The 12,431-nt window shown below is 39.6% G+C and overlaps 2 protein-coding genes and 1 pseudogene across 7 annotated transcripts in view; 1 reads left to right on the top strand and 2 right to left on the bottom strand.

Moving 5' to 3' along the window:
- The window catches only part of LOC123977426, a 7,614-nt pseudogene extending 6,649 nt beyond the window's left edge, over window positions 1-965 (bottom strand).
- Window positions 1-12,431, top strand: part of mdga2a (MAM domain containing glycosylphosphatidylinositol anchor 2a) — a 216,447-nt gene that overhangs the window by 50,732 nt on the left and 153,284 nt on the right. The window lies entirely within an intron of this gene.
- LOC123977425 (low choriolytic enzyme-like) overlaps window positions 1,578-12,431 on the bottom strand; it is a 24,622-nt gene continuing 13,768 nt past the window's right edge. The window contains exons 5-10 of the mRNA XM_046060085.1: window positions 3,775-3,991; window positions 3,441-3,587; window positions 3,205-3,322; window positions 2,087-2,265; window positions 1,913-1,994; window positions 1,578-1,803 (exon numbers count right to left, since the gene is read on the bottom strand). Of these exons, the coding sequence (XP_045916041.1) occupies window positions 1,677-1,803; window positions 1,913-1,994; window positions 2,087-2,265; window positions 3,205-3,322; window positions 3,441-3,587; window positions 3,775-3,874 (753 nt within the window). The 5' untranslated portion in view covers window positions 3,875-3,991 and the 3' untranslated portion in view covers window positions 1,578-1,676. The remainder of the gene's footprint in view (window positions 1,804-1,912; window positions 1,995-2,086; window positions 2,266-3,204; window positions 3,323-3,440; window positions 3,588-3,774; window positions 3,992-12,431) is intronic.

Genomic DNA, 12,431 nt, shown 5'->3' with positions numbered 1-12,431 from the left:
TGGAAACATAAAGAACAGTTTGGGTTTTCATTTGCTGAGTCACAGCTGTGCACCATGATATTTAAGCTAAAAAGTTCAAGGAATCAAAACAAGTATAGCCTTTGCACTTTTATAGCATTTATAGCATTCATAGACACTGTAAATTATAACTCTAAGTGAATCAGTACTGCAGTATTTAAACACAATGGCCAACAAGAATAGTCACAATTGAAGCAGCAGAGCCAAAGATAACTTGCCTTGAAGCCCCTATGATGGGGCCAGAATGCCTTGTAAACATCCACGTCTAGGGATGCAGCAATGACCGGATTTCACCATTAACCGCGCTTTAAAACGTCACGGTTAATTAATCGTAAAGGCTCCTCTACACCGAGTGTTTCTGTTGCACGGAACGAAACTGTGGCAACTTGCACAAAATAAAAACAAAGTTACAGTAGCGGTGCACCAGCGTAAGTGTCGTGCTTATCAGAGGCTACTGTACACTGGCGAAACCAGAGAAACGGCCGAAGTCGGCAGTGTGGGAGCATTTCGGGTACACCAAGTCTGACCAGGGTGTCACTGAAGATGACGGATCACCTGTTCAAAAACTTGCCGTTAAAAGGCTCCTGCTAAAGGAACGAATAACTACATTAAACTTGATGAAGCACCTGCGGGATCACCACCCAGCTTACACTAAAGGTAGGCCTAATACATTATATTAAATAACGTAGCAAGTTGGTACGGAATTATATATAAACGTGTCACTTATAATCGATGCCGTAGCGGTGAGAGTCGGGCATTCAGTGCAACGTAAACAAGCAAAGCAGGTGTAAACTTTCAGACATACCGCAACAACAGCCCCGCCGCACTTTGAGGCCCATTGTTTTTCAGTGGCTTGCGCCGCGCCAGAGTGGTTTGTTGCTGCGTCGAGCAACGTGCACCGCACGGCGAGCTCGCGCGCATGCCGCAGTCAAAGCAGTAGAACTTTAGTGCGGAGCAGCTTCCACGCAGTGCAAATCGCTTCTTTTCTTAAAGGGCCTTTATGGAAGAACGTAGTCCTCTCAAGACCTTCAGTCATTTCAGTCAACACCGCACTCAATTTCTTTCTCTCATTTTCACAAAAACATGTATGGATGAGTGTTGATGACAGTAACAGTACCAGTTCAGTTTATTCCCCTGCTTTATAACAATTTCCCCTGGGGGATAAAAGTTAATATTCCTCTTATATTAATAATACTTACATATTATAGAAATATAATTGTTAATGTAATTAAATATTAAAAATCAACCTAAGTCATTACTAGTGTTGTGCAATTAAATAATGCATAATAATCGTAATAATCATGAAACCGTGATTATTTCTCTGACAATAATCGTACCAACAAAATCTATAATTGCTTTATAATTGCATTGCATCCCTATCCACGTCAATGAAAATTCTTGACTCCAGTTTGTGACGATGAAATTGTAGTCTCCAAACAAGTACATTTTCTTTCACACTAAACATTTGTGGACTTTAAACTTAGATCTGTCAATTTTCATAAAACACAAAATTGATATGCAGGATATTGTGCTGTAAAGAACAAAAGACATACAATTAATGAAATATATCATCATCTTTATTAGCATATTGTCACATGAATGTCAAGTATCATGTCAGAATCAAAACATACTACAGTAATCCTTAATCTCGTGCAATTCTAGCAGTTGTACAGTTTGTTGATCTTGAGAATGTCGATGGTGGACAATCCCACTCTCTGGCCGATGGAAACGGAGGCATCAGGGATGGGAGTGATGGTTTCCAATCCATTGTTTCCAAAGGCAGTTCTACAGATTTGGAAATGGAAATAGGACAAAGAGACATTCAGAAATCATTAGGATAGATTTAGTTCAGCATTCACTGATTTGATTTGGTGTAACGTTTTTGTTACCTTACCTTCCATAATGCATTATAGAAGAGTAGTCATACATAGTGTTGAGATTATTCGTGTCCATTTTTTGGAAGTTATAGGCTAAACCTGGTGACAAAAAAATGTCAATAAATAGCAACAGACCAAGAAATAAATCAATGTGAATCAATCAATCATAAACGACGTAGTGAGATTTTTACCATTGAGGATGTTTTGCCAGTTGATTGTGACATGCTGGTCACGGTCGCTCCGAGTGTGTTCGTGGTAGAAGCCGAGCGCGTGCAGCAGTTCATGCTGGATGATTCCGTTCTGTAAGCAGCCACTCCTCTGCATTGACACCAACTGCTTGCCTCCAGTACGACCCATTAAAGAGGCACAGCTAATAGTGGAGAGAGACAGATTATGAAAATGCTTCATGCACCTTGAAATTTTGATTAATAAAATAATGTAATTTACATTATCATCGACTCTGTACTTTCTTAAAAACAATCTGATGATGTTTAGGGAGGTTAGCATAGCTGGGAGCTGAACTGAGGCTGTCAACTGTGCCTTGAAATGCATCATTGGAACAACAGGCAAAAACATCTGTTGTGAAGCTAAACTTACAGTTCATTGTTTCGTTCTTGCTTCTAAAACTCTTGTTGTGAGCCGATGGTCTGATCTTGACTTGTTGCTGATTCAATGTAGAAAGGTTGTGTGGAGACCACAAAGTGTTTATGAAGCATTTTGACCAACCAAAGGGAAGAGGGTTGGATTTTAAAAGTACTTCCTGCTGTAGTTAAAAGCAAGAACTTTTACTTTTACTAGTGGCCAAAACAGTGGCTGTAACACGGTGGATCAATATATTTGACCGTCACAACCTGAGCGAAATGACTCGTTTCACTATCAGAATGTGATCCACTCGGTCGATAACATTTGAAAAGGCTATACCAGCCACACGTTTACAATTTTACCCCATTCAGGTTATCGCAGGGCTAAACCGGAAGTTAGCCTGCTCGGCCGGCAACAGTCAACACAGTGAACACGGTAGCGCTACTGCCGACTATGTTTGGGGGTGTAATTGCAGATTGACGGACACACGGACGCACAAGTATAAATGCCTGGCTACCCTACGCAGGAGTATAAATCAAGCTTCATCATCATCATTATTGTATTTACCACATTATGAACAAATACATTAAATAAATGTAGATAAGTATTTTTACTGTACTTTTCCCTTAACCGATAAATTATCTTGACTGTCCGACTTGTTTTTTGTACACTTGCCCTTGTGTACTTCTCCCCTTCACATACTGGAGTGCCTCAGATATAGACTTACCCATTCATAGATTCAATGCTTAAGTACGACGTCTGAGTTGATTGTGGAATGAAGCGGAGGCAGGTTTTGGATTCAATGCCCTTCATGGCCTGTACAATCGTATTCCTCTGAGTGTTTTCTACAATTGTGGATAAAAGTACTTTGTCAGTAACATAATCGATACAGTATGTGAAAGAGACATGTTAAAAAGCACAATCCAGCTCCATTAATGTAGTAGTTTACAAAATAAAACCTACCATATGCATCGCTTATAATGAAGGGAATTTCCACTTTCCCATTAGCAGACTTTGGCCACAGACAGGAGTTTGCGCCTTTAAGACACTTCATAGCATTCCTGGTTTTTGGAATCATCACATCTCCTTCCAGCAGAAAATCACTATATTCTATAGGAAGAAAAGAAAATATGCATTTTGATCTAACTATCGGACCATCAGTAATTTCAAAGCAAGTTTGTCAAAAATGTGTTGCACTATATATGGTTTCTATTATTGAATATTGTAAGACTCTAATGTTCCCTCACTTTCCTTGTAATATGATTAAATTAATCAAATATCATGATTAAATATTCACCACTGTTCATCCTCAGAATAGTCGTGGAGATGTCCTCACTGTGAGCCTTACAGAGGCCCAGAAGCAGCAGCAGAAGAGAAACTGTTGTTCGGAGGTCCATTTTTGTCTGAAGGTGTTGATGCTCAAGATGTCGATTCGGAGACTTCACTCGTCTCACCGAGGACTGATGCTGAAGCAGCAGTTGTGCTGAGTTTATATGCAGGCTGTCGGGCTGTGTCTGTGTACAGAGATTAGTGGTAGGTGTTTAATGGGCTCTGTTTTAGACACACAGCTGATGGGAGTGCCCTGCCCACCCTGGCCCACTGTTTCCAAAGAGGGATAATTTTATTCATGGTTTAGCATGTATCTTGGTTTTGGGGTCACTGTTTGTTATGTTTTCAGTACAGCAGAGAACACTTAAACATTTAGAAAATATTATCTTTGTCATTTATTTTGAGAAATGTAAACATTCAAGAGAGGCTCATTGGCTGTGGTTTTTATTATAACAGTTAAGACCCTCAAATACTGGAATGTTGTCAATAGGAAAAAATTAATAACACAAATAAATAACACAAGTGTCATTAATGTCATCAGTAAATGTCAGTAAATAACTGAGCTAAGGCAACTAGCACCCTACAGCTGATAAAACGCAATTGGTACACTGCCAAAACATTCTGGGTAAAACTCTGTAATGTGCAAACAGTTGACATACAGAGACAATTTTGACAGAAGTTGTTTGGGCCACAGTGCATACAGAACAGAGGAAGTCACATACCTAATCAAACATCATGGACTGAAGAGTTTGGGACTAATACACTTCCCATTACACCCCTAATACGTAGTTTTGTACTAGAGATGAACGTATTACATGATTGGTCAATTGGTAGATCTCTTCATTGTTTGGATAATGATCAGTCATTAGTGAAAATAACACTTAGTCGCAGACCTACACAAGATGTTGAATATATTTCTCATTTCATTGTGACTTTAACATTATTAGGAGGTGGATTTGGTGTGGTGGGAGGATGCGGAGCAGATGGAAAGTTTTGGCACATTGTTCCTGAACAGCAAACAACAGTGATGACATACCCTATTAACCCTCCACTGCGCTAGAGTACATCTCTGTCTTTTTCTCTGACACTATGTGGGCAGCCAAGGACAACAGTCAATGAGCAATATCAATTTATGTAATGGACTATTAAACAATGTGCTTAACATTTAGAATCGCTGCACTGGTCTTCAGTGGGAGCGTGTGCCAGGAAGTCCGCTGCCATGATAACCACCCAATGAAATGAAACACATTACCCTGTTCTGCTGCCCCTTACTTACTCTAGCTCCTTCTCCTCCTACAGTTGGTGGTCCTGCCCGACACAGATGCCCTTCTTAACGCTCCCTTCACTTGCCTTTTGCTCTGCATAATAACAATTAACTGTTTTGTACACTACGTTCATGTTGAGCATCCCCCTGCGATCCAACTCATTATCAATTTTTTTACAAGCAAGTCTTCAAATAAGTCACACATTTCTGTGTTATTTCCTCACTAGCTGACTAATTTCTTATCTGCTTGAACATCTGCGGGTAACAAGTTGTCTAAAAGTAGCTCACTGCTTGTCTCCCTCTGTCTCTTTTTTTTCTCTCTCTTTGTTCTCTATACTAGAATCAGTCTGAGAAGGTAACCATCTTGTTCACACTAATTGACATTCAGACAAACAGAACAAATAAATTGAATATGAACAACGTCTTAATTGGTGTGAATTACCAGACTTGTAAGAGCCATGCGAATAGTAAATTAAATCAGGTGTATTATTGTAGTAATGCAATTGATTAAGCCACAATCCAGTTGCACAGTCCATTCAGGATATAATTGTGTTTGATGGATGAGGTGTCAAGTGCTTTATGAGGCGGATTTGAAAATTACTGTAAAAAGCCATTGTGTTGAGAGAAATAGCAGTGAGGGTAAAAAAAAGGGTCCAGTTGAACAGATATAGATATTAATTAAACTGTGGTTGTTGGTTTTTGACTTTGGTGATCTCTTAACGTTTCATCTAGGGGCATCACATTTTGTTTTATGATCAAATACCAGCTAAACTAATGGCCTTCACATCAGCCTCAACTGTACTTTGCGTATGGTGCTAAATAACAGATGTTAGCATGCTTACACATTTTAGTGTGATAGCATGTTACAGTGAAAATGGTAAACATTATACTTACTAAACATCAGCATTGTCCTTGATAGCATGTTAGCATGCCTGAATTTAATTCAAGCACCACTGTGCCTACTACAGGCTCACAGAGCCGCTAGCATAGCTCTAGACTCCTATTCTTGTTACTAATGCAAATATAGCTTCAGATCGGCAATTAGTGGATTTTAGATTAAACTGCCTTGTGTTTTGTGAGGGATTTAGAATTGTAAATAACATCACAAACCATATATAAGTCCTGTTTGGGACTGTATGGCTGTAGCCTACTGGGTTAACTTATACGTGGCGTTTTGCTGTTTGTATGGCTCACTTTAGTCACACCCTGGCTTATGGGTGGTGCAAATGCAGTTACAGTGGTTACAGTTAGTGCACAGCTTATTGTATCAAATTACACAGTGCAGAGGGCCTTATCTATCTACAGAGGCTCATTAGGGTTGTTTTAAACCACCTGTTGGTTTACTTTTTGACATTTCAGGCACATTATGTAAAGCAAAGTAGTGGACGTGATGGGGAAACATGAGCACATTATCAAAAGCATTCTTTGGAGATATAAGAGCAGGAGGCCTGTAATATCTTCTACACTTGTGTGCTTTAATGTGGTGGCTCCTCCAGTCCTTAGTTATTATTGCCTAAAGTGAAATTAAACCATGTGAAATCAGCTTGCTTGTTTAACTGACCTTTCAAGAATGATTTTAGTAATTTTGACCTATTATGTTATTGTTTTTTGAACATTTTGCTACATTTTCATCTCGATGTGAATGGCTAAAATACTGTATGTGACATATGTAAGGAAAAAACATGTTTTCTGTTTTCTATTTTCACTAAACATATAGCTTTTCTTCTGCTTCTGTTTCTTAATCTCCTTCTCCTCTGCTGTCTCTTTTACCTTCTTCTTTAAAAGAGCTAGCTTGCTTAAGTTTTTCACCCAAATGTAGAAAATCCCCTAATGAGGCTTTAGGCGCTGCTATTTTTCATCTTCATCATTTCACTGAGCTGTATTTAACATCACATGGAATAAGCACCCTTCAGTTAACAAGACTCAGTGGAAAAATTCATATTCATTAAGTCTCAAAAACCCTCAGACCCAAATTAATTTGCACAAGACTGTAACAGTTTGTGTTTGGTGATATTACAGTACGTGCCTAGTCAATTGGTTTTTGGTGAAGTGCCGCAGTGTGGCTAACTTGAACTAAATAGGCATTTCTGAGGTCTGTGCTGCTGTTATTGGGAGACCTGTGGTCCCTGTTTCGAAGAGCATAGCTCAGTGAGAGATCTCTAAAACCCATTTCCTGCTTGGCTTAGAATAATGAGGTGTTAGAGCCTGCTGGCAGGGTTTAGACGCACATCTCCCCAATGGAAAAGTTATGGATGGTATACAGTCAGTCACACACACTCGCACACACTCAAAGACATGGACATATGCCCCCTGGAGGTGTTATGGATAGCTGCATATTGCAAAGCCAGCCAGCAGGCAGCACTGTCAGCCAGCCTGCGCTGTGTGCATTGATAGGACAATCATTTCAGTCTGGAGTCACCACAGCCAATCATCAGACAGTTTCTTGGCGGGCAGCACCCAATCTTCAGAGGGTTGCCAGATACTCTATCCTCAGTGAGCTGTTGCTGGCTCGCTACTAGCCAACCATAAAGAAAGCTGCAGCCTTGCGTCAGCCAATCCTGTGAGTGTTGGCCAGAGTTAGACCTATCGACAGAGAACTGCTGCATGGTTACAGCCAATCTGGGCTTTATCCTTCCCTACAGATGTCCGATTAGTGTTGTTTAGGGAAATCAAACTGCCACAACAGGCCCACTATGCCAATGTGGCACTGTGAGTGGAGAGACTGGTAGAATGGGATAGGAAAAACCCACAAAGGCTTACTTAACTGTAACACTGTGATACTCTGGCTGTCATACTGTGATACTGAGTTTTTTGACTGGGTAGCATTGTTGGTAGAAAAGGTATAGTTTCACACCTCACCTTGATGATCTTTCTTAATAATACCACGAGCTAGCAGGCACTGCGTAACTGTCGAGGTCTTTCTTTAATGAGATTCTAAATTTACCAGCATGTACTCATAAATGCCTATAAGTTTATTCCTCATAAAAGCTGTACTGGCTTACATGGGGCAAGGACGTGTTCAATGATCTCTGGTCATGTTCACTTTAATGGGCCTATAACACATTCCTGCGCTTTAAGTTGACAGAGGCATTAGATTAAATAGTACAGAGGTTTTAGCACTACTCAAGCTTTCTGTTTCCACTGTAAATATAGTAGGTGATGTGTGTTTGTGTGTGTGCGTGTGTGAGCATTTGTTTCATGTCATTATATCAATTCATTAAACCCTTGTTAAACAGACTTTACAATCCCTCCGCTTGTCTGTTTTTACCAAACCTTTTAAGCCAAACTTTGCAGATACTTTTTCTGTATGTCGGTGTAGCTGTACACCTTTTTTCTTGCACAATATTTGAATTTATTGGGCTGTATTTCATAGAATCTACATTTGGAAATAGCAGCAAAAGCACAGATGTAATTAATAAAAAATATGGCCCTGGTATTATCCGTGCTGGCTCACCTGCATTGTTTACTGGGACACTTGAAACAGAACTCTGATTAACGTTATTAGTTAAACCTGTGCTTTTTTTCTTGCTCAGATAAGTCAAAAGGTCAGGTGTGAAAAAGGTCTGTTAGTCTATGTCTGTTCCTCTATCAAAAAAGTGGAACATTTTCTATCTCTTTTTTTGTAGTGCTGGTGGTTGAATAATATTATATACAACTATGATTATTTCTTTATGTTCGTAGAGAATATGTGCACAAAACACTCTTGTGCTTCCTTGCAGTGCTGAAAAGTCCAACAAACTCTCATGCATCTTACTATATATGTTGAAGCGTCCACATGAGTGATAGGGGACTAGATAGATAGGGTAAAACAGGTGGCTTTAGGGTTACCATCAACAAGTTCAAACAGTTATTGATTCATCTGAAAAAAAATTCTTTATTAATGAAATCATTATTAAGTCTTTAAATTGATCAAATTGAAAAATGCCCATTATACCTTAACAGATTCCAAATTGATGTCTTCGAATTGTCTTCGAATTGCACATTTTTGTCACATTTGAGAAGCTTGAAACAGGTAATGTTTAGTTGTTGTTTCAGCACTACTTGGAATCTTGGATTGCAGTACAACTACTCGTTGTAGAGTGTGGAGTTGTGAGTTAAATTTTACAAGGTTATATACTCAAAGTGCTTGTGCTACATTTGAAGGAACCCAGGGACAGTGAATCCATCATGGATTTAACACACTGAGTTATATGTGTGCCTGTGCTGAGGGAGCATAAACCTTCAGTGTTATATCAGTTACCTTCTGCCTGTTTGGTTGGTTTAATGCTTATATTGAGTGTAGGCAGCAGGCATAGCTGGGTTTTTGCAGTGACATCTTCCTGTATGGCTAAGGGAATAACCGCTGTATGCTTCAGCACCATGGACAGAGACAGCACCATCACAGCACTGCTTGGAGTATAAAACAAGTATCTCCTAATCAGCTTTAATATATCATATGAAACAAAGCAAAGTTTTGTAGTTTCCTCAAGGTGGTTTTCATGACATAAAGCTTGCATGGACTTAATGGATGCAGCTGTATGCAGTCAAGCTCCATAACCCCTGCTGTGGAGTGCCGAAATGTGGGAGCAAAGATGAATCTGTCCTCTACAGTAAATCGCCCCACCTTCACCCTCCACAGTCCATCTCTCTTTTGTCTTTTTTTCCATCTCAGCAGGGTTTTGGCAGGTTCACACTGGCCTAATTTTAGAGTAACAAGGTGTGTGTCAATGTGTGTTCTCATGGGTATGTGGGTTTTGTATGTTTGTGTCTGATTTCCATAAATAGCGCGAATGAGACCCACAGCTGTGCTCAGTTTGTTTTGTGCTCTTATGGTGTTCCATGTCCGTTGAATGATCGGACAAATGAAGCCCTTTGCTGTGTTAATGATCTGTCTCAACTCAAGTACCCAGTTTATGACAGTAAGCCTCAGTCTGTCCCCTTTTGCCACAAAAACACCACCTGACATGTCTTTCTTTTCTGCTAAGCTGGGCAGACTTGTGTTGTTTGTGACGCTGCAGTCTCTGCACCGTATGAATGTCCGTGCTTTTCCGTCCACAGTACACAATACATGATAGATGATCTGTGCTGATAGTACGAAGCCAGATCTATACAGAGTATCATTTACAATAACTGTGTAGGCCAAGGATTGCATGCGAGTGCATTACAGTGTGTAATCAATACGCTCTGACAACCCCTGATGTAATAATATGCATGTGCTGCTGGCAAACCATTTCAAGGCCTTACACACATGGATGACCCCATGGATGAGTTTCTTCTCAATTATACAGTAGAAAGGGTCGGGTGTAGTGTAAGCTTAAACTTTCTTAAGATTAAGTCATTGGGGAAAGCATAGAAAATAATAGAATTTGTTGTCTGATGCCTTTGGGAATGGACAGTGTTTACCCATTCTCAAAGTTAAAATCCATTGAATTCACACTGATTTCACAAATGCCAGTGGGCTGCATCACCTGAGAGGACATAGCCAATACTACAACTTTTGAACCACAATATAATATGGGTGGGTGTGCTTGGCTGTGATACAAAAGGGGGAAGATTGTATCAATCTATTTCTATCATACCTGGTATGTGGTACCCTCACTGGCCACCTTGCTAGTACCAGTGCATTAATTCTTCGTGGCATAATTTCAACAAGGTGTTGGAAAGATTCCTCAGAGAGGTCCGTATTGAGGTTTGAGCATTTAGCTGCGAAAAAGCCAGATACTGTATATCACTCAGGAGGTAATGGAGACTTAAGGAGCTTTGCTAGAACATTAGCCACAACAACTTTTTAAGATGATAATATGTCAGTGTTGTGTTTAAAGCTGCCCAAAGTGGCCAAAAAAATCAATTATTGCTGATTTAGATATTATAACATAATACAAGTGTATGCTTTTGCATTAAATCAATTATGTGGATATTTTATATAAATAAATGACACTATATTCTTCTTAAAAGAAAACGTTGAATTCCTAAAAAAAAAAAAAACAATGTATCTTTGCTCATTATAATACACTCAATAAAGTATTCATGATTCTGAAATGTTGTGCTGCTATAGCCTTACTTGGTCTGGTATGACCAGTAGCTTATGGTGCCTAATGTTAGCTAATGATAGCAAACTTTAGAATTGCTGTGTGACTGACAGTCAGTTTTTCTTTTCAACCTGGATTTTATTTCCCTATCTTTTTTGTGTCTATGAGACTAATGGGGCCATTTTGTTGAAATTGGTCCAGTATATAATTACTGTTTTTGTCAATGGAGTCTGGTGGCTTTGAACAGAGTGATATAGAGGCTGTTTCTGGTTAAACAAAAATGATCTTACTCTTTACAAAATATCTGTCTCTGTAGGGATCCTTTACATAATGTTGTCAGACATTAAGAATAGCAGTCTGAGCCTGTCAGTGGCAAAAACATACACTTTAGTGGACATACTTTGACAATTGTCCGCAAAGATTAGGTTGCAGTCCCGTTTTGCAGCTGCCGACTGCTAGTGTTAACAGTTATGACCTGGGACAGAAGTCTGTTTGAATGGGATAACATGGGTTAAATGTGTGCTCATTATCACTCAACTAATGCAGAGACTGTATGTATAATTAACAATAAGCGGTGGCTGACTGGTTTTTGAATATTTTTCCAAAATCCATAATTTGTCTGTGATATGGGCAACATCTAATATGACTGTGTTGGCCTTGTTTGAACATCTTAATAAGGCTGAACTTATTTTGTGTTATTACTAAGCTTCTTTATGTTGGCATTGTACACACTCTCTCTCCCTCTCTCTCTCTCTCTCTCTCTCTCTCTCTCTCTCTCTCTCTCACACACACACACACACACACACACACACACACACAAACTACCTTTATAACTAACTAGAAGTTTATTTCCATAGTGAATTTGGTGTGATAACAGAAACTATTATTTTTTAAATGGTTACCATATGCATATTGCATATGTTGTTCCTCACTCTCCTGTTTCTCACTATCTGGCTCTCCCATCCTGAGACGGTGATGACGGAGCCAGAAAACTAGCAGGATATGGTTAGTGGTCCTAAGGGGTTGGTCTGAGGACATTAAGCCCACAGCGACAACAAGCCCCAGCTGTTGGAGTTTTTTTCACATTCATTTGTTTGTCAAATTTAGAGACTCTACTATTGCCAAGAACCCCCTCTGCCACTCAGACACTCCAGAACCGTGGTGACAAGGCTGCTTTTAGCCAAATCCAATTTAATCTCCATTGGCGGTAGTGGATAAAGCTGTCTCCATCTCCCTCAACTGAGGCCAAGGAAGGCTAGGCACTCCACTGGGAGCCGCTCATTCAACACACAAGTTCATAATGCGCACTCAAACACAACTAAACACACACACAGACACACAGACACACACACA

Source organism: Micropterus dolomieu, linkage group LG10 (assembly GCF_021292245.1).
Source record: "Micropterus dolomieu isolate WLL.071019.BEF.003 ecotype Adirondacks linkage group LG10, ASM2129224v1, whole genome shotgun sequence".
Classification (NCBI taxonomy): domain Eukaryota; kingdom Metazoa; phylum Chordata; class Actinopteri; order Centrarchiformes; family Centrarchidae; genus Micropterus; species Micropterus dolomieu.
Note: the sequence above shows the minus strand (reverse complement) of the source record. Positions and strands in the feature narration are given on the sequence as shown.